General features: G+C 45.5%; 3 protein-coding genes across 3 annotated transcripts; all 3 read right to left on the bottom strand.

Moving 5' to 3' along the window:
- Nucleotides 1-3,236: 3,236 nt before the first annotated feature.
- LOC125527892 (uncharacterized) lies at nt 3,237-3,924 on the bottom strand. Its single transcript, XM_087524345.1, has one exon. It carries the CDS (start codon nt 3,852-3,854, stop codon nt 3,450-3,452), a length of 405 nt encoding a protein of 134 aa, XP_087380471.1. The 5' UTR covers nt 3,855-3,924; the 3' UTR covers nt 3,237-3,449.
- A 14,108-nt stretch (nt 3,925-18,032) lies between these two features.
- Nucleotides 18,033-18,847, bottom strand: LOC147973108 (uncharacterized). Its single transcript, XM_087524338.1, has one exon. The coding sequence runs from the start codon at nt 18,772-18,774 to the stop codon at nt 18,289-18,291; it is 486 nt and encodes a 161-aa protein (XP_087380464.1). The 5' UTR covers nt 18,775-18,847; the 3' UTR covers nt 18,033-18,288.
- Nucleotides 18,848-21,500: 2,653 nt separating this feature from the next.
- Nucleotides 21,501-22,313, bottom strand: LOC147973107 (uncharacterized). Its single transcript, XM_087524336.1, has one exon. It carries the CDS (start codon nt 22,231-22,233, stop codon nt 21,754-21,756), a length of 480 nt encoding a protein of 159 aa, XP_087380462.1. The 5' UTR covers nt 22,234-22,313; the 3' UTR covers nt 21,501-21,753.
- Between the last annotated feature and the right edge of the window lie 132 nt (nt 22,314-22,445).

The raw sequence follows: 22,445 nt of genomic DNA, 5'->3' as shown, positions 1-22,445 counted from the left end.
AAGTGAAACAAACACAAGGAGTATACATTCGGTCTCTGCATAACTTGAACGCACACAACCAACACTAACGCATACACATAAACAAACGTCGGCAAAGAGCAACTTCTATGGAAGAACCCATGTCAATGCATGGCAGGCTATAGCCAGGTAATGGCTTGCTTAGATTGGTCGTTGGCCAGACTCACCGTGGTAGGCAGCACAACTTCTATGGAACCATGGTTGGTAATCAGAATTTTGTGTACGTTAGTGAGAAAATGCATGGATGCCTCAAATTCCCGGTATTTAGGTGAGGAGCTGGAGTTGGGCTCAACTTTCCTTATTCTGTCAAATATAAAAATGCTAATGCGGCACTGTTGATCTTTGGCCAAGTGAATGAACTTGGCTCCACGGCATGCATTTGGATGTGCTTCACTTCTTTCTTTTTTTTTGAAGCAGGACAATTTAGTTACATCCTGGCTGATTCTTTTTGGGACCAGTCACCTTTTCAAATTAACAAAAACTTAAATTATTAAAATTAAAAAAATAATACAATTATAAACATACATTTTTCTATGGGAAAATGAAATAAGGGCATCCATATTACTTACTCTAAAGCAAGAAATAAACTCAAATAAAAATAAATTAAATTGCACAAAAAACTTGCATACAAATTGCATATAGTTCAAAAATAAGAAAACCAGCATATATGTAGGTGGAGGACACTTGAGAAGTATATGGATGAACCCGGATACATATGAACCCACTTTGGAAAACACATTTCTAAATTCTAGAAAAATCTATTTTTTTTGCACGGGTACGTCTCCATGTTTTATGTGCGTGCATAAAGTTTCACGGAAAAATAACTTTTTTATGGCCTGTGCAAAAAAGACAAAAAATTATGTCGTGCAACACTATTTAGAAGCACTAAAATTTGTCTTTTTTGCGGAGACAAAACAAAAAGACATTTTTTCATAAAACTTTGTGCCGCGTACACACAATTGCGAACTTGTATGCGTGATATTTTCTGTTAATCGTGTGGCAGCTATACTGTGATCAAGGATATAGCAGCTTGTCTTCGTACATTCTTAGCCCAACCACCCAAGCATGTTTCAGTCCGACCTATCCACCACATACTCTGATGATGGCCCTCAAATTATCTCTTTTTCACGTTCGGATAGATAGTCGGGGGTTACCAACATTACTCGCAACAAACTGAGAAGATCAACTAAGAGAACAACCATGACCAAAGAAAAAATAATTGCTACATTGAGTAGTTACTCCAAGAATGTGGCCAGAAAACTACAGAAGATCAAATATGTACTGGTTCGATGAGTTCGCCACCCTTAGACGTGAGAGCCTGAAATCATTAAAGGCAAGTGTCCTCCACCTACATATACACTGGTTTGCTTCACTTTCGGCGGTCTTCTGGCCGCAGGAGACATGATAACCCCAAATATTTGCATAGGGTATTTTTCATCCTTTTTTGCTATTTTTATGTAGTCATGGCAGCGGCGTCTTCGGTGCGAAGGCGGTGTCGTGTGGAATGATGGTTTCACAACCCATCCCACATCCCATTTGTGTACCCATCGTTGTTATCATCATCTTCTTCTTTTTCAGTGGCCCGGTAATGAAAAAGCGGTACACAACCTGTCATACAAGGGGTGTGTCCTCAGCCACGGTGGATTCAACGATATAAGATGTCACCCCTTGTGGTGCGCATCCCACACGGCTATCTAAAATCTTTAAGTCTAGTAAATATTGTGTCTTTCGTGGGTTTTTTACTTGGTGCATGAAGTCTTAAAAAATGTGAGTATGTTAGCTCCTGGATGTTGTTAGGCAGATGTATAATATATTTTTTTGAGAATTTTTTTCATTCATATCACGAATCAGTACAAAGAAGTTGACCCTTACAAGCACACTGAAACGCAAACACAAAGGACCATGAATACCTAGAGTACCCTAAGACAACCATAACATAAGAAAATCTCCGGAGCCCCGTGTCATCATCTCTGAATCTTGAGAGAAGACCCCTGCAGCAGAAGGATCTGCAACCAGTCGCAAGCAGGTCATCATCTTCGACCATGGTACAATTGCCGCCACGCTGCTTCCTCCTTTCTTGACACCAGCGCTGAGAGGGCATGGACATCAATCTAACACACCAACAAGGAAGAAGAAGGGTCTTCGTCTCCCTGCATCCATCGCCCATCTGAGGACCCAAACGGCCAGTGTCGATGGACCTCCAGCCACCAAAGCCCGCGACCTCGACGAGACCCGGGGATCCCCAACTCCGCTGGCTCCTAGACGAAGGCAAAAGCCTCGCCTGGTTGCGAATGGAACCCGGAGAAACTTATTCCGACGTGACACCACCGCAACGGCCTCGGCAGCGTCTCCCTCAACCTTAACCCTATCACACACCCACCTAGCGAACAGACCCGAGGTTCCCCCTCCCTCCCGTCGCCGGAGCGGCCGACGGAGAGAGAGGGAACCGGCGGCGTCACCGGCGGCGCGCAAGGGAACCCTCGTTGCCTCCCTGACCGCCTGTGCGATCCTACTTTTCCGCTATGTTGGTTGGCGGCAGATGTACAATATTTTGATGGTGTGAACTAGTCGTAAAAAAAGCAATTAATCATATCTGGTTGTTGTTTGTACCACATATCTCCACATGTTGATACTGGTTCGTGTATATCCTGACTATGCTTAATACTGGATCTCCAAAACTCTTTACATCTTTCTTTTTATTGTGGGATCGTATGCGCATCTATCATTGTGCTTGATACGGCAACAATGCTATTTCCATCATTTTATGGTTGTATGTATTGTCTCTTCTCTCGATGTTCTAGTCTAATAGTTGAACCCTTCATCTATAACGAAAATTCCCATCGTGGCTTTCATAGGCTAGACCTGTTGACATCGGCACGAGGGCATATCTCCTTGAAGGCTTTGCCACAAGAATGCCGACTTAGTTGTATGTGTTTCTTTTATCTCGTCTTTGTTGTGATTCTGCCATTGTTGTCTTCTGCATGTTCTCTGCTTGCAAGTAGATGATATTGCCATGTTGTCTTGTTTCTATTTTACTAAATTTATGGTTACATGCATTCGAGTAGGTAGAGGTCGAAAGTTTTCGACATTCCTTTCAAAAAACTAAACATCTGTCAGTTTTGGCCTTAAAAGGCAAAGATCACATATAAACACGAGTATGTGCAATGGAACAACTGTCAAAATTCAAGAAACACCAACAATAAAAATATGGAGGCTTAAATAAAATGGTATATGAACAGCTGATACACATCACATACAAAATGTAAAGAGTTCTACCACGTGACATATGTGGTAAGCAGTCCAAACAATTCAAAAAAAAAGTAAAGAGTTCCATGTAAGAAAATATGGAGGTGTAAAGAAAATACAGTGCTTGCATGTAAGAAAATATGGGTGGTGGCTACTTCTGCATCAAGGCCGCCGCACTGAGTCGCCTACACAGACGGAGGTGGCGCCAGGAACGGCATGGGCACGTTCACATTCGGGACGAACGGCATTGGCGGCAGTGTCACCTTTGGTACGACAATAGCGGGCATCGGCGCCATGGTCACCTTGGGCATGGGCGGCAGCACCGCCTTCGGCACGACGACGGAAGGCATGGGCGGCAGCGTCACTTGCGGCACGGTGGGCAGGGTGACCGCCGGCATTGGTGGCAGCAGGGTGACTGTGTCCGCGGGCACGGCAGGCAGGGTCGGCACGGCTGGCAGGCCAGGTACAGCAGCGGTAGGGGCAGCCGCCGGAGTCGCGTCAGCCAAGTGGCGTGCGCCGTGGCACGTGTGCCCGGTGAGTAGGAGCGTGCACGCCATGATCTGGGCCAGCAAGCTCGTGTTCGAAGCCATTTCTCAGTGCTAGCTAGTACTACTTGTTTCTTGGAGACTGGGTAGTGATTGCAAGGGTAGCTGCTCTTGCTTTGTTGTGGGATGCAAAAACATGGCTCAGTAAAAGGCAATATATAGCCTTAGCGAAGTGATCAGAATCAGATCGGTTGTTGGACCAGACTCACATTATCGTGTCCAACATAGCTACGGTTAGGTTGGTAATCGAGATGCCAGCGTGTTATGGTGTAGAGCCGGTGGTGCTGCTCTTCTGTCCTCCTCCTTTCCACCCTCCTGCATCAGCTTTTCAGCGTCTCTGCAGCCTGCGCCGCATATTTTTGCCCGTCAGCCTGTGACCGGAGCGTTGCTAATTTGCTGCTTAGTGGCGGTATTCAGGTTTCAGCAGAGCTCCGTCGTCTCTGTATCATGCCCCTGCTGTTGTGCTTCTCTGCGTCACCCTCTGTTTTCCATTTCACCTGAAGATCCAAAGTGTGGTACATCCATTAGGATTTGATCGCCTCATCTAGTTAGCTAGAATTAACAGGGTGATTCATGCATTTGTGTAGTTAGGTCATAACTGAAGTTTTAGATTTGTCCTAAGTCGAACTTTATTAAGTTTGACCAAGTCTTGTATACAAACATGTGGACATATACAAAGTATTGTAGAGGTATATTGTGCAGGCAGGTTCCTGTTCAGTCGAATATTGTAGCCCGATTGAGCTGCGCTGCCCTCGACGTGGGTGGCTGATTTCTGGCACAGGTCTTCATGTGTTTCTACACAACCTTCGCGGTGAGGGTTGGTCGGTGTTCGTCCACAACGAAGTCGGAGTCGCTTTCTCAGAGATTAGGGATGGCAATGACGCCTGCTTGGGGAGAAGTGATGACGATAACGCTTGCGTGCTAGCTCGATGTGGCACTCTCTGTGAAGGCGGGTGTGGGCTATCTGTGTGTGCCACTCGGCGGTTTGTGACGGTTTTCGCCCGGTTTTCCGTTAATTAACTGGACAACTCTTTTCTGCTTAATTAATAGATGAGGCAAATCCTCCGTTTCAATAATAATAATATTGTAGCCCGATTGTTGTTCGTATGGATCTCCCCAATGATTCTCATTCAGACGGTAAAGAATAGAGGGCATGTTACGTTACTCCTTCACCAGTGACATGCCTATTGCATGTCTTTGTATATGCACGTAAAATATATATCACACATATTTTGAAGTTTCCTAATTCCTTAAGAGTTTCTTGGCTGCCATAAAGGAGGCAATTGATGGTGGTGGTCTGTACCTCTCTTATCTCCTTGTCCAATGTTATAGTTGTCTTTATCAGCTCTTCGTCCACTATGTTATGCAATTCAAATTTAACTCAAACTGCCATGTTGCTCCTCTATCCCAGTTAGGCTTTACGGGGTTATCTTCGGTACCCCCACCCATTTAAAAAAAATATGACTTTTGATATAGGTCAATAATTGGGATTGCAACTTACATCTTTAATATCTAGCTGAGCTTCATTGGACGGATATGAAAATTAAATACACTCAACTAAATAACACAAACACACCGAAGACCATCCCCTCTGCGGGTCACTGCCGCCACCGCGGTGAACAAACACTAATCATGCCAGACCGAATGCCCAACGATCGACACCATCCTCAGAGTCATCGAGGAGACTCGAAGGAAGGACATTGACATGGGAAAAGCCGAGGAACCATTATTCCATCACCGTCTTTGCCCCAATTTGACCAGCAATGAAGAACTCAAAAATCGCGCGGAACACCGACAAGGACATTTAGATCCGGGGTTATCCCACTGATAGAAAAAGGGCCTGTTGTCCCGGTTCGTAAGGGCCTTTTGTCCCGGTTCTGGAACCGGGACTAAAGGGTCGGTACTAATGCCCTGTCCCTTTAGTCCCGGTTCAATCCAGAACCGGGACAGATGGGCCTCCACGTGGCCTATGCGCGGAGCCCAGGCAGGAGACCCTTTGGTCCCGGTTGGTGGCACCAACCGGGACCAATAGGCATCCACGCGTCAGCATTTCTGTGGTTGGGGTTTTTGTTTTTTTGAAAGGGGGGGGGGGGGGTTGGGGGTTTTGGGGGGTTAATTTAGGTGTTTCATATATTGTGTTAACTAACTATAATTAATAGAGAGAAGTGTCATCTCTTATGTCCGTGCTTGGTCGACGCTACGTACTATACATACGTATAGAGAGGACTAGACACGCTAGCTAGCTAGTAAGCAAACGAAGGAAACAGAAGATCGTCATGAACATATATGCATACAGAGAGAAGTGATATCGACCACCTCTCCTTCTCCGAGAGATTGGTCGAACAACAAGTTCTCGTATATCTATCCGACACTACCAGCTACATATATACAATAATTATCTCTTACAAATATAATCATACGGACTCAGGGTCCACATAGTATTCTCCGTCTTCAGGGATCACGTGGTCAAGAAAGAATGCCGCCAATTTCTCTTGAATTGCTCGCATGCGAGCTGGTGCTAGGAGTTCATCCCGCTTCTGAAACATCTAATTTAAAGAAGGGGGTCAATACATATATATGAATGAATGAAACTCAACACAAATGATGGTAATAAAATAAAATTATGAATGTTGTTATTTACGTACTTCATATTGTTCGTCAGTGTAGCCCCGCTCACAGGTTGTGTGGCGGATGGACTCGCAAACGTAGTATCCACAGAAATCATTCCCTTGTTCCTGCCACAACCACTTTACAAGAAATAGAGGTCAATCAAACTAATAAGCAAGAATGTCAAATGGTATTGATGAAACTAGCGCTTGAATGACTAGTAGATGCGCGGAACATGCTACTATAGTACTTACTTTCGGGTGTCTAAATTGCAGCTCCTTCGGCAGTCCCGGAGCTTTTCTGGTGAATTTTCTCCAAACCCTGCCGGACAAAGAAAACAATTACTTGATATATCAGGAAATGAACAAAGTTGCTGATATGGTGGATAATGATCGATTTAACTTACTTCTCGAGTATTTGAGTCATGTCTGCATAGTCCTGGGGATCTTTTCGTCTTGAGTCTAAGACGGTTACTAGTCCCTGCTCAAGCTTAATCTCTAGAAGAATATAGTGGAAACTGCACACGCATGCATAACTCATCAATTACATTACTATAACCTTGACTAATATATAAGGGAAACCGAATACGCACAAGACAGTAACACTCACTTGAAGTTGTAAGGAAAGAGTATTATATCTTTGTTTTCATTTATTACCAACGACCGTAGCAAGTTGGCCTCGGTAGCTACGGCATGAAATTTAACCTGAGTTGCATCTATGAGATATGTGTTAACGAACCCAGTATCACCGACCTGTCTTTTCTTCAATTCGGCGATCTTCAATCTGCATAATATAGTGAGGATGATTATAAATACATCCAATGAAAGAGTTGAGCTATATAGAGAGACTTAATGACAGAAGTAGTACTACTTACAGACAGTAGCAGGCGACCGTTGTTTTATCGAGGGCCAATTGATTGAAAAACTGATAGAACTCCTCAAATGGAACAGGCAACAGTTCAATTCCAATGAGGTCATGCTCCTTTTTTACTTTCATATACAAAGTACTCCTTCCCCCGGAGTCTCTACAGATTTTCAAGTACCAATCATGCAATCTTCACATCATCGTTGATAGAGATCTTTCATCTTTGACGAGAGGCTTCCCGTACTCGTATCTTTGTATCTGCACCTCCATGGGTTCATAATGTACATCGTCGGGCAGGTAATCTGCAAGATTGCTATAACCGAGCACCATCCTCGGATCATTAGCGACATTGTGGCTAGGCACCTTGAGCAGGGGGCACAATTGCTTCGCTTGTTCGCCGAGCTGGGCAATTTGTTTCCCAGCTCGTCGTTCTTTCAGCCTTTGATCACTGACAATACTTCCCGACCGCTCCGCTTCGGCAAATTCCTTTCCAATAATGCGCTCATAGTTTCCTTTCGGCGGAGACTTGGGTGGTTTTGTCAGGGCAGCCAGAGTGCGCTTCGCTTTCACCGGATCTACCTTCTCCTCCGGAAGTGGATGTCTCTTTGCTTTCAACCCTTGAAACCAGTCATCCACTTCGGTTCGTGTGATCTCGGCGTTCTCCTCCGGGGTCCTCTCGTATGGTAACTTCTCTAGAGTCTTCAGAGAAGGACCGAATCTGTATGTCCTCCCGCCTCTGGCTGTGCTGCTAGACGCCGGCCGAGCAGACGGAGCGGTTGTCTTCTTTACTTTCTTACGAGGCGGAGGAGAAGGACTACGACGCGCCGGAGCAGCCGGAGCGGCGGCAGGTCTCTTCCGCCCTTGCTGATCTCTGGATTATCCTCTAGCGGTAGGGTGAAATTTGACTTCAGCTCAGTCCAAAGATCATTTTTCTGCATATCATTGACATAAGACACCTCAAGGTCTTCTGTAGCCGGCTTAAACCATTGCTGGATGCTGATCGGGATCTTGTCCCTAACCAAAACCCCGCACTGAGCAACAAATGCGCTCTTTGTCCGGAGGGGTTCAATCGGTTGGTCGTCGGGCGCGATTGCTATGATCTCAAACTTTTCATTCGAGCTCAACTTTTTCTTCGGGCCTCGTCTCTTTACCGAAGTTGTGCTCGATCCGGAGGGCTAGAAAAAAGAACAAAGACTTAATTAATATGTGTACATACCAAAACAATGAATGCATCAATTAGCTAGTCAGCAGAAGCTTAACTAATATATATACCTGGCCGAACTCGGTTCGGTCACCGGAGACGTCATCACGGTCTCCTTCTTGCACCGGCATTGGGTCACCGGAGCCGTCCTCACGGTCTCCTTCTTGCACTGGCATTAGGTCACCGGAGCCATCATAATCAGCTGCTTCCAGACCATCGGTCTCGTTGAGAAACAACGAGCAGATGGCATCACTTCCTCGTGCGATTATGTCCCCCAACAACTCTTCTTGTACTTCGTCTCGGGCGGTGTCCATAGTTTCTACAAATATTAACAACATGGCAATTATTATTCAAACATGACAAATGGATATATTAGTGGCAAAAACATAGAACTAATATTAATTAGTGGCCTCGACGGTGCTTCTCTAGGGTTTGGGGTGGCCTCGACGCTGCTTCTCTAGGGTTTGGGGTGGCCTCGACAACGCTTCAAGGATAAAAAAAGAAGAGGAAGAAGAGAAAAAGAGGAGAAGAAAGAATAGAGTTCTTACTCCTCTATTCTTTCTTCTCCTCTTTTTTTTCTTCTTCTTCCTCTTTTTTTTATCGGGAACGAGGGTCGTCGAGGGTCACCGAGCGATAGAGGAAACCCTAAATAGCAAGTATCGTGGGTGTGAGATACATGTGGCCGTCTGTGTCGGACACTACATCCACGTCCCACAAGTGACATGGGCGTCGAAGCCCGCGCCACTTGTGGGACGTGGATGTAGTGTCCGACACCGACGGCCACATGTATCTCACACCCACGATACTTTCTATTTAGGGTTTCCTCTACCGTTCGGCGACCCTGACCCTCGACGACCCTCGTTTCCGATAAAATAAAGAGGAGACGGTAGAGGAAACCCTAAATAGAAAGTATCGTCGGTGTGAGATACATGTGGCCGTCGGTGTCGGACACTACATCCACGTCCCACACGTGACGTGGGCGTCGAAGCCCGCGCCACTTGTGGGACGTGGATGTAGTGTCCGACACCGACGGTACATGTATCTCACACCCACGATACTTTCTATTTAGGGTTTCTCCTCTACCGCTCGGCGACCCTCGACGACCCTCGTTCCCGATAAAATAAAGAGGAAGAAGAAGAAAAAAAAGAGGAGAAGAAAGAATAGATTCTTCTCCTCTTTTTTTCTTCCTCTTCTTTTTTTATCCTCTTCTTCCTCTCATGTTCGAGAGGATCGCCGAGGGGTCGGGAGGTTGCCTAGTGTCAAAGAATTCAACAAAACCATGTCTTCATCATTAGGCGAAAGTAACAGGTGCATGATGGTACGAAGCTCTCCAAAGTTATTTTGGAACGGAGTCCCAGATAAGATAATTCGCTTTTTGGTACAAAGTTCAGCAAGAACCTTCCAAATATCGTTATTTGGAAGGCCTTTGCTGAAATTCATACAAAAAGGCAAATTATCCTATCCGGGACACCATTCCAAAATAACTTTGGAGGACTTCGTCATGCCCTGGTTACTTCCGGCTAATGATGAAGCCATGGATTTCTTCAATACTTTGACACTAGGAAACCTCTCTCAACCCCTCGGCGATCCTCGACCCCTCGAACCCTCGACGACCCTGGACCCCTCGACCCCTCGAACCCTCGACGACCCTAGACCCCCTCTCGACCCCCTCACGTCGAAGTTATCGGGTAGGGGGTATATCGACAACGACATACCCAATACATGCATACATACATACATACATACATACATACATACATACATACATACATATCACATGCATCCATACATATATGAACAAAATTAATATCTACTAATTAACAACCTAAATAAAAAAACTAATACATATAGGAAGAAGAAGAAAAAAGAAGAGAAGAAAGAATAGAGGAGAAGACTTCCTCTTCTTCCTCTCCTCTTCTTCTCCCTCTTCTTCTCCCTCTTCTTCCCCTTCTTCCCTCGACCCCCTAAACTAGTTCTCAACCCTCGACCCCCTAAACTAGTTCTCGACCCCACCCTCATGTCGAAGTTATCAGGGAGGGGGTATATCGACCCCCCCTCATGTCGAAGTTATCGGGGAGGGTTATATCGACCCCCCTCCTGTCGAAGTTAACGGGGAGGGGGTATATCGACAATGACATGCATACATGGAAAAAAATGCTATCCATCTATACATACATAGCCACATACATATATACATGGAAATAATGCTATGAAAAAAATATGAACAAAAAAATGCTATGAAAAAAATACACATAAACAAAAAATACATATATGAACAAAAAATGCTCTGAACAAAAAAACTAATACACATATATGAACATCTATACATACATATAGCCACATACATATATACATCATATATATGTACAAAAAATGAAAAAAAATGATAAACAGGTGGCGGCGGCTCACAGCAGCGAGGTTGACTGCCGAGGGCAACGGCGGGGGCGGCGGATGGCTCGGGGAGGAGGGCGGCGAGGGCGGCACGGGCTCTGGGAGGAGGGCTCGGGGACGATGGCAAGATCGGGGGCGGCGCGGGCTTGGGGACGACGGCGAGCTCGAGGGGCGGCGTGAGCTCGAGGGGCGGCGCGGGCTCGGGGACGACGGCGAGCTCGAGGGGCGGCGCGAGCTCCGGGGCGGCGCGGGCTCGAGGGCGGCACGGGCTCGAGGGCGGCAAGGGCTCGGGGGCGGCGCGGGCTCGAGGAGCGGGCGGCGGCGACGACGAGGAGCAGGTGGTGACGGCGACGGCGACCTCGGGGCGGCGACGGCGAGCACGGGCAGCCTGGCGGCGTCGTCGAGGCGGGATCGAAGAAACTGAACCAAAATTTTCACAAGTGTGGCTTATATAGACGGAGCATTGGTCATGGTTCGTGGCATAAACCATGACCAATGCCCCCCTTTAGTCCCGGTTGGTGCCACCAACCGAGACCAAAGGCCGCCGCTTCCCGCCCTTTGGGCTGCTGAATTGGGCTGCTGAAAAGAGGCCTTTGGTCTCAGTTGGTGGCACCAACCGGGACTAAAGGGGGGCATTGGTCACGGTTTGTGCCACGAACTGTGACCAATGGCCCCCTTTAGTCCCGGTTGGTGCCACCAACCGGGACCAAAGGCCTTGTGCGGCTGCTGCGTCGAAAGTTTAGTCCCACCTCGCTAGTTGAGAGGGGTGCGCAGTGGTTTATAAGCCCCACTGCCGCGCCCCTCTCGAGCTCCTCTCCATTGCAGGCTTACGGCCTAATTGTCACTACTATGCCCGTGGGCCTACTGGGCCTCCTGCGGGCCTGAATCCTGGCTCTTGGATGGGTTTCTAGTCGTATTCAGGCCGTGGGGGCCCAGTAGGTGGCATTTTTTTTTATTTTTTTGTTGCTTTATTTATTTTCTTTTGTTTTTTTGCTTTATTTTTTAATTATTTATGCTTTTAGTTTTAGAAAAATTATAAAGTATTTGTTAATGCCATTAGTTTTCAAATTTGAAAACACTTTTTTTTTGTTTTCTTTGTTGCTTTATTTATTTTATTTTGTTTCTACTTACAACAAAATACTTATTGTTGCTATTTTTTCCAGTTTTTTTGTTTTGTTTTCTACATTATTTATTTTCTTTTGTTTTTTGCTTTATTTTTTTATTCTTTTTCCTTTTAGTTTTAGAAAAATTATAAACTTTCTGTTAGTGTCATTAGTTTTCAAATTTGAAAACACTTTTTTAGTTTTTTTGTTTTCTTTGTTGCTTTATTTATTTTATTTTGTGATTAACTTTACTATAAAAATAGTTTTTTCCTGTTTTTTTGATTTGTTTTTTTGCATTATTTATTTTCTTTTGTTTTTTGCTTTAATTTTAATTCTGTTTGCTTTTAGGTTAGCAAAATTATAAACTTTCTTTTAGTGCCATTAGTTTTAGAAAAATTATAAACTTTCTGTTAGTGCCATTAGTTTTCAAATTTGAATAGTTAAAATTTGAATTCTTTGAAAATTGTTTGAATCACAAGTTTGTGATTAACTTACTAAAAAAATGAGAATAGATGCGCTTATAGAGAAAATTCAACCTAAATTCCTAGTAAATTTCTATGAATTTCAGAGAAATTCACTATGAATTTAGGTTAAATTTTTCTCTATTAGGGCATCTATTTTCACTTTGAGAGGAGCTCAACAAGGCAGAGAGGGAAGGGCTTATAAACCGGTGTGAACCCCCTTCGGTTGGCGAGGTGGGACTAAACTCTGCTCGCAACGAGAACCAACCCTTTAGTCCTGGTTTGTGGCACAAACCGGGACTAATGGTCATGGGCCAGGGGCGAGGAGCAAAATTATAAACTTTCTGTTAGTGCCATTAGTTTTAGAAAGTTGAAAGTTGGCATGGGCCAGGGACTAATGGTCATGGTATTACGAGGGCCGAACCATAAGACATGAAAGCATTTCAAATGAACTCTGAAAAGTTGAAAGTTAGCATGGTATCATAATTTCACCCACATAGCATGTGCATGTACAAAACGGACAATGGTAGCATGTTCGTGTGTTACAAAGTTGGCATGGTATCATCATAATAGTTGCGGGAGAAAGTCTTCACTTTTTCTTCGCTTGTGTCATTTGCTTATTGCGCCGTAACCATGGATAATCTTTATTTTTTATCAGGATGCTTGGGTCAGCCTTGACATTGAAGGGAGGAATTTCATGAAACTTTTCATAATCTTCAGACATGTTTGTCTTGCCGTCCACTCCCAGGATGTCCCTTTTTCCCGAAAGAACTATGTGGCGCTTTGGCTCATCGTATGATGTATTCGCTTCCTTATCTTTTCTTTTTCTTGGTTTGGTAGACATGTCCTTCACATAGATAACCTGTGCCACATCATTGGCTAGGACGAACGGTTCGTCAGTGTACCCAAGATTTTTCAGATCCACTGTTGTCATTCCGTACTTTGGGTCTACCTGTACCCCGCCGCCTAACAGATTGACCCATTTGCACTTAAACAAAGGGACCTTAAAATCAGGTCCGTAGTCAAGTTCCCATATGTCCACTATGTAACCGTAATATGTGTCCTTTCCGCTCTCAGTTGCTGCATCAAAACGGACACCGCTATTTTGTTTGGTGCTCTTTTGATCTTGGGCGATAGTGTAAAATGTATTCCCATTTATCTCGTATCCTTTGTAAGTCAATACAGTCAAAAATGATCCCCTGGACAACAAGTACAACTCATCACAAACAGTGTTGTCATCTCTGAGACGTGTTTCCAACCAACTGCTGAAAGTCCTGATGTGTTCACATGTAATCCAGTCGTCGCACTGCTCCGGGTGTTTGGAGCGCAGACTGTTCTTGTGTTCATCGACATACGGGGTCACCAAGGTAGAGTTCTGTAGAACTGTGTAGTTTGCTTGAGACCAAGAATATCCGTCCCTGCATATTATTGAGTCTCTTCCAAGAGTGCCTTTTCCAGTCAGTCTCCCCTCATACCGCGATTTAGGGAGACCTATCTTCTTAAGGCCAGGAATGAAGTCAACACGAAACCCGATAACATCCTCTGTTTGATGGCCCATGGAGATGCTTCCTTCTGGCCTAGCGCGGTTACGGACATATTTCTTTAGGACTCCCATGAACCTATCAAAGGGGAACATATTGTGTAGAAATACGGGCCCCAGGATAACAATCTCGTCGACTAGATGAACTAGGACGTGCGTCACGATATTGAAGAAGGATGGTGGGAACACCAGCTCGAAACTGACAAGACATTGCGCCACATCACTCCTTAGCCTTGGTATGATTTCTGGATCGATCACCTTCTGAGAGATTGCATTGAGGAATGCACATAGCTTCACAATGGCTAATCGGACGTTTTCCGGTAGAAGCCCCCTCAATGCAACCGGAAGCAGTTGCGTCATAATCACGTGGCAGTCATGAGACTTTAGGTTCTAAAACTTTTTCTCTGGCATATTTATTATTCCCTTTATATTCGACGAGAAGCCAGTCGTGACCTTCATACTGAGCAGGCATTCAAAGAAGATTTCTTTCTCTTCTTTCGTAAGAGCGTAGCTGGCAGGACCTTTATACTGCTTCGGAGGCATGCCGTCTTTTTCGTGCAAACGTTGCAGGTCCTCCCGTGCCTCAGGTGTATCTTTTGTTTTCCCATACACGCCCAAGAGGTTCACGCAAAGGTTCTTCGTCACGTGCATCACGTCAATTGAGGAGGGGACCTCTAGGTCTTTCCAGTAGGGTAGGTCCCAAAATATAGATTTCTTCTTCCACATGGGTGCGTGTCCCTCAGCGTCATTCGGAACACCTAGTCCACCGGGACCCTTTCCAAAGATTACGTAGTGTAAATCATTGACCATAGCAAGCACGTGATCACCGGTGCGCACGGCGGGCTTCTTCTGGTGATTTGCCTCGCCTTTGAAATGCTTGCCTTTCTTTCGACATTGATGGTTGGTCGGAAGAAATCAACGATGGCCCAGGTACACATTCTTCCTGCATTTGTCTAGGTATATACTTTCAGTGTCATCTAAATAGTGCGTGCATGCGTGGTATCCTTTGTTTGTCTGTCCTGAAAGGTTACTGAGAGCGGACCAATCGTTGATGGTCACGAATAGCAATGCCTTAAGGTTAAATTCCTCCTGTCTGTGCTCATCCCACGTACGTACACCGTTTCCATTCCACAGCTGTAAAAGTTCTTCAACTAATGGCCTTAGGTACACATAAATTTCGTTGCCGGGTTGCTTAGGGCCTTGGATGAGAACTGGCATCATAATGAACTTTCGCTTCATGCACATCCAAGGAGGAAGGTTATACATACATAGAGTCACGGGCCAGGTGCTGTGATTGCTGCTCTACTCCCCGAAAGGATTAATGCCATCCGCGCTTAAAGCAAACCATACATTCCTTGGGTCCTTTGCAAACTCATCCCAGTACTTTCTCTCGATTTTTCTCCACTGCGACCCGTCAGCGGGTGCTCTCAACTTCCCATCTTTCTTTCGGTTCTCACTGTGCCATCGCATCAACTTGGCATGCTCTTCGTTTCTGAACAGACGTTTCAACCGTGGTATTATAGGAGCATACCACATCACCTTCGCAGGAACCCTCTTCCTGGGGGCTCGCCGTCAACATCACCAGGGTCATCTCGTCTGATCTTGTACCGCAATGCACCGCATACCGGGCATGCGTTCAGATCCTTGTATGCACCGCGGTAGAGGATGCAGTCATTAGGGCATGCATGTATCTTCTCCACCTCCAATCCTAGAGGGCATACGACCTTCTTTGCTGCGTATGTACTGTCGGGCAATTCGTTATCCTTTGGAAGCTTCTTCTTCAATATTTTCAGTAGCTTCTCAAATCCTTTGTCAGCCACAGCGTTCTCTGCCTTCCACTGCAGCAATTCCAGTACGGTACCGAGCTTTGTGTTGCCATCTTCGCAATTGGGGTATAACCCTTTTTTGTGATCCTCTAACATGCGATCGAACTTCATCTTCTCCTTTTGACTTTCGCATTGCGTCCTTGCATCGACAATGACCCGGCGGAGATCATCATCATCGGGCATATCGTCTAATTTCTCTTGATCTTCAGCAGCTTCACCCGTTGCAGCATCATTGGGCACATCGTCTGGTTCCTCTTGATCTTCACCAGCTCCCCCCGTTGCAGCATCGCCGTATTCAGGGGGCACATAGTTGTTATCGTACTCGTCTTCTTCGCCGTCTTCCATCATAACCCCTATCTCTCCGTGCCTCGTCCAAACATTATAGTGTGGCATGAAACCCTTGTAAAGCAGGTGGGAGTGAAGGATTTTCCGGTTAGAGTAAGACCTCGTATTCCCACATTCAGTGCATGGACAACACATAAAACCATTCTGCTTGTTTGGCTCAGCCGCATCGAGAAACTCATGCACGCCCTTAATGTACTCGCGGGTGTGTCTGTCGTCGTACATCCATTGCCGGTTCATTTGCGTGCATTATATATAATTAAGTGTGCAAATTAATAGAAGTTCATCATCACATTAAAACCAAAGTGCATACATAGTTCTCATCTAACAACATATAGCTCTCCAGAGCATCTAATTAATTAAACCATACATTGAAACTATGTAAAACATTTCAATGCGAAAACAAATGCGATCATAATCGCAACCAAGGTAACAATTATCCAACAGCATAATGATACCAAGCCTCGGTATGAATGGCATATTTTCTAATCTTTCTAATCTTCAAGCGCATTGCATCCATCTTGATCTTGTGATCATTGACGACATCCGCAACATGCAACTCCAATATCATCTTCTCCTCCTCAATTTTTTTTATTTTTTCTTTCAACAAATTGTTTTCTTCTTCAACTAAATTTAACCTCTCAACAATAGGGTCGGTTGGCATTTCCGATTCACATACATCCTACATAAATAAAATCTATGTCACGTTGGTCGGCATAATTTTCATAAACAATAAATGAACCAATAGTTATAAAGATAATATATATACCACATCCGAATCATACAGGACGAGGGCCGACGGGGGCGGATACCAAAACCATCGCACTATATAAGATGCAATAATAAAAGTAAGAAAATAATACAAGTATCTATGTAAACATACAACTAAGAATATTTTTCCTTTCAGAAAGAAGATAAAACAAGAGGCTCACCACGGTGGTGTCGGCGATGAGCTCGGCGCGAGTGATCAACGGCAGTGAAGACGGGGACGGGGCGTGACGGACCGCTAAACCTAGACAAATATTATGGAAAATGGAGCTTGGAGGTCGAGCTTGGAGAGGAGAAAGCTTAAGTAGTGTGGCTCGGGCATTCCATCGAACACCTTGTGTGCATAGGAGGTGAGCTAGAGCACCACCAAGCCCTCTCCCCCTCGGCCAGAGAAAAATAGAGCGAGGGGTATATATAGGCACCTCATTGGTCCCGGTTGGTGACATGAGCCGGGACTAAAGGGGAGCCTTTGGTCCCGGTTCAAGCCACCAACCGGGACCAATGGTGATGGGCCAGGAGCGAGGCCCATTGGTCCCGGTTCATCCCACCAACCGGGACCAAAAGGTCCAGATGAACCGGGACCAATGGCCCACGTGGCCCGGCCGGCCCCCTGGGCTCACGAACCGGGACCAATGCCCACATTGGTCCCGGTTCTGGACTGAACCGGGACTAATGGGCTGACCCGGCCTGGACCAAAGCCCTGTTTTCTACTAGTGTCCCATCCTTCACCATTGTAGCGGCCAGTAGGGGCCAAGGGTCCCGCAGCGGCGCCAAACGGGTCAAGGGGAAAAGCTAGCAGCCTCCTCTCTTTTTTAGCAGCCTACTCTCTAACAAACCCTAGAGTTGCTGCCGATGGACCAGGGAGGGAGAAGGATTTGGAGAAGAGAGTTCATGTGGTAGGTGAGACGTGATACGGAGAGAGAACCAATATTTGCTAATACACTTTGGATGATACTCGCTCTGTCCGAAGAAACGTGTCAAAGAAATGGATGTCTAGACATATTTAGTTCTAGATACATCCATTTTTATTCATTTCTCCAACTTGTATTTTCGGCTGGAGGAAGTATAAGATTGTGAAGATGTTTTAGTTGCAGGTTATTGATATGAAATACACTTTCCACGAATCTTAACGTTTTTTATCCCTCCTCCAATATAAGAATGATAGAACAGAAATACATCATTAAATACATAGAAATACCGCATATGTATTGGGACAACCCAAAAAATCAACCCACACTAACTGACGTCTGATACGTGAAATGCAAAACACACATGGCGAACACAAATATTTCACACAGGAGCAGGCGAGTGATCTAGCACTTGTTCAAACATGAAGAGCGTGAGACCGTCAATGCAACACCATGCACATGGCACACCTATGTTGATGGAGGCGGCGCCAGGAACGGCATAGGCACGTTGACGGTTGGGATAGAAGGCATCGGCGGCAGTGTCACCTTGGGCATGGAAGGAATAGCGGGCATCGGTGGCACCGTCACCTTAGGCACAACGATGGCGGGCATCGGCGCCATGGTCACCTTGGGCACGACGATGGCGGGCATCGGAGGCATGGTCACCTTGGGCACGGAAGGAACAGCAGGCATAGGAGGTAGTGTCACCTGCGGCACGGTCAGCGCAGGCACCGTCGGCATAGCTGGCACTGTCACGGCCGGAACCGTTGGCATAGCCGGCATCGGTGACAGGGTCGGCATGGTAGGCACGGCCGGGAGGCCAGGGACAGCAGCCGCAGCGGGTGGGGCAGCCGCCGGCGTGGTGTCGGCCAGGTGGCGTGCGCCGTGGCACGTGTGGCCGCCGAGGATGGTGCACGCCATGATCACGGCCAACAAGCTCGCATTGGAAGCCATTGCTCAGTGCTAGCTAGTAGTTTCTCCGAGATGGTTTAGCGTCGTGCCTGGGTAGCTAGTGATTGCAGCGAGTTGGGATGCAAGAACACGGGTCGATGCCAGGCAATATATAGCCTTAACCAAGTGATTAGATAGGTTTGTTGAACCAGACTCACAATATAGTGGCCAACCCAGCTTTCTCTAGTTACGGTTGGTAACGGAAGTGCCAGCGTGTTGACCAAAAGGAAAATGTTTGTTCGATCGATCAGCTGAGGAAGACCGGAACGTGGATGCATCTGCATGGCCTGAATTTCCTGCGTTTTGGTGTGGAGCTGGTGGCGCTGCTCTGGTGTTCTGCTCCTTGCCACCCTTCTGTTTCAGCGTGTGTGTTTTTTTTGCAGCGTGTATATTTTGCTCGTGCAGGAATCCTGCCATTTCGAAAGACAAATATATTTTGCACATGCATTGCTGTAAAATGTTGTCATCCACTTCGGCACACGCCACTTTGTTACCTCTGCTTCTTTTTTTTCAGATCGAGAATCATCCCTCAGGCTTTATTAATCAAACTTGAATTGTTACAGGGATGAGAACTTCGGGTGGGGTACAACCCAGCCACAAATGTCTACCAAAAGAGAGTTTTAAACAAAACTTAGCGAGATTGTGGGCATCACTATTTCTGCTCCTAGACTCATACATGAAATCACAACTATTAAACCTAGTTTTCCATCAGACTAGTTCCCTGATGACTCTGTTACCTCTGCTGTTATGCTTGTCTGTGCCACTGTTTTTCATTACAACTTTTTTTGAGGGTTTGTTTTTAATTACAACTGGTGATCCAACATCAAAGTGAGCCGGTCCATTCATTTGGATTGGGTCACCTAGAAGCACGGTGGCCCACATATCTATGTGGCTAGAATTTTAATATATATATATATATATATAATTTTATTTTTGGAATAGTCTTCAATTAAAAAAATCATTAGTACGTCCTCGCAAGAATACACGTACTTCAAATTATAATGAAAGAAATATTGAAAACATCTTGGTCAAATATGAAGATATTTTTTTGGGCATGTAAAAATGAAAAGATATAATGCTATTTATACTTGGCCGCCTAAATATTTTGTATAGGAAAGTTTAGTACCCCCCCCCCCTCCCCGCAAGTTTTTTTTGGATATTTGCTCCCCTGATAAAATTACACCCCCACTTTTCTTAACTTTACCCCAAATTCAACTTTAATGATTCAATTTAAATATAAGATAACATTTGCCTTCAGCATTCTAAATCAGGTAATATTTTGGTCCCTTTTGGAATGGAAGTTGTTTGGTTGATAATATGCCAGTAGATCCACAAAACGTGTGGCACACACCAAAATAAAATTGAATCAGTAAGAATAGAATATCACAACCGTCGTTGAATGCTCCTGCTAAATCTGTTAAAGCATTCTCCCTCAGTCACTCTTGAAATATCTTGTTTCTATACATTTCTTTTACACAAGCCATTTTTTAATTGCAAATAGCTAATTTCCAACAACAAAAATTCATAATTGTTCTGATTTTAGGATTATGAGGAAAATATATGGTGTTTGTGGCACCCTGTCTGGGTGATGGTTTTCATACCCACTCCAAATGGACCAAAACTAACTCTGCAACAACCTACTTCGCGAATACCTCCATCTGGTGGTTTGGAATGCGTTTTGAGTTGATGCAAAATCTGACCATTTGAGGCCTTCTGTCGGGTGGTAGGTCTCTCTTGAACATTATGAAGAAAAAAAAATCTCACCGGCACAAATGTTGTAGAGTAGGAACTGGAGATTTATTTTAGGATACTAATGAGTCTACAAACCTAGGAATACTTCAGAGGGAAGGGAAAGGTACATGCCACGAGGGGGCGCAAATCTTCTAGTGTAGGACTCACCACTTCATATGATAAAATCTTGAACATTAGTAGACTCATCACTGTCTGCAACTACATCTAAAAGGTTTCCTCAAGCAGTAGGGATTTTGTTTGTAGATTATCAACAATCGATTCCTCGTAAATACATCACTGTTTTCTCAGAGTTCTCAAATTGCTCACATTTGATTTTATCCAATATTTTTGTTGTTTTCTTATTTAATTTATAGTATCGCAAAAAAAATTGGTTGCTAGTTGCAGAGCTATCGTGATTTGAGGGATTCTTACAACTTCCGTATGGGGGCAAGGCTAATGCGAAGACATGACACAAGATGAGGATCGATGTCATGTGGCGGGCACCGCCACGTGGTTGAGAGAGAGAGTGTGTGTGAGAGAGAGTAGGGTTGTCGCCAGTGGAAAGAGAGATGGCTGCGGCTCACCATGTTTGTGAAGGGAGGAGGCGGTGGTGTCTAGGGAGAGTGAGTTGTTGCATAAGGACTAGAGGGGAGAACGATTTTGGAGAAGAGAAACTTCTGGTGGGTGAGGCAATCTAGCGACTGGATCAAACTTGAATAACGCGCCACCGTCAAAATTATACAAGAGTGTGAAAATGTTTTGGTTGTAGAGGCTAGGGGGTGCAAAATGCATGTTGTCGCCCTTTGGGGACCAACCCTAAGAGATCATTCTCTTCAGTTTTTTTAAGTTTTTTTTTCTCTAGCTTTTTCCTCCTTATGACCTTTCATGTCAATGTAAATACTGCTCCTTACCTATCATAATGAAAAGTCCAGCAATTGCTGGTCTCCCTTCAAAAAAATGTTTTGGTTGCAGGTTATTGATGTGAAATACACGTTCCATGAATTTTGAAGTTTTGATCCCTCCAATATAACAATGATAGAATATAAATACATCATTAAATACTTAGAAATACTGCATATGTACTAGGACAACCATAAAAAAACACTAACTGACATTTGATACTTCAAATGCAAAACATACAACGCGAACACAAATATTTCACACAGGAGCAGGCGAGTGTTCTAGCACTGGATCAAACATGAAGAGCGCTGAGCGCGACACCATCAATGCAACACCATGCACATGGCACACCTATGCTGATGGAGGCGGCGCCAGGAACGGCATAGGCACGTTGACGGTTGGGATAGAAGGCATCGGCGGTAGTGTCACCTTGGGCATGGAAGGAATGGCGGGCATCGGTGGCACCGTCACCTTAGGTACAGTGACGGCGGGCATCGGCGCCATGGTCATCTTGGGCACGACGATGGCGGGCATCGGAGGCATGGTCACCTTGGGCACAGAAGGAACAGCAGGCATAGGAGGCAGTGTCACCTGCGGCACGGTCACCATGGGCAGCGTCGGCATAGCTGGCACTGTCACGACCGGAACCGTTGGCATAGCCGGCATCGGTGGTAGGGTCGGCATGGTAGGCACGGCCGGGAGGCCAGGGACAGTAGCCGCAGCGGGTGGGGCAGCCGCCGGGGTGGTGTCGGCCAAGTGTCGTGCACCGTGGCTTCCACTGAGGAGCGTGCACGCCATGATCACGGCCAACAAGCTCGCATTGGAAGCCATTGCTCGGTGCTAGCTAGTAGTTTCTTTGAGACGGTTTAGCTTCGTGCGTGGGTAGTGATTGGAAGGCTGCTCTTGCTCTGTTGCGAGTTGGGATGCAAGAACCTGGGTCAATAACAGCCAATATATAGCCTTAACTAAATGATTAATCAGATTGGTTGTTGGCCAGACTCACATTATAGTGGCCAACACGGCTTTCTCCAGCTTTTGTTGGT

This window comes from Triticum urartu, chromosome 5A (assembly GCF_056163025.1).
Source record: "Triticum urartu cultivar PI428250 chromosome 5A, HENAU_Tu73, whole genome shotgun sequence".
Classification (NCBI taxonomy): Eukaryota; Viridiplantae; Streptophyta; class Magnoliopsida; order Poales; family Poaceae; genus Triticum; species Triticum urartu.
The sequence above is the reverse complement of the archived record's forward strand: the minus strand, read 5'-3'. Positions and strand labels throughout refer to the sequence as shown.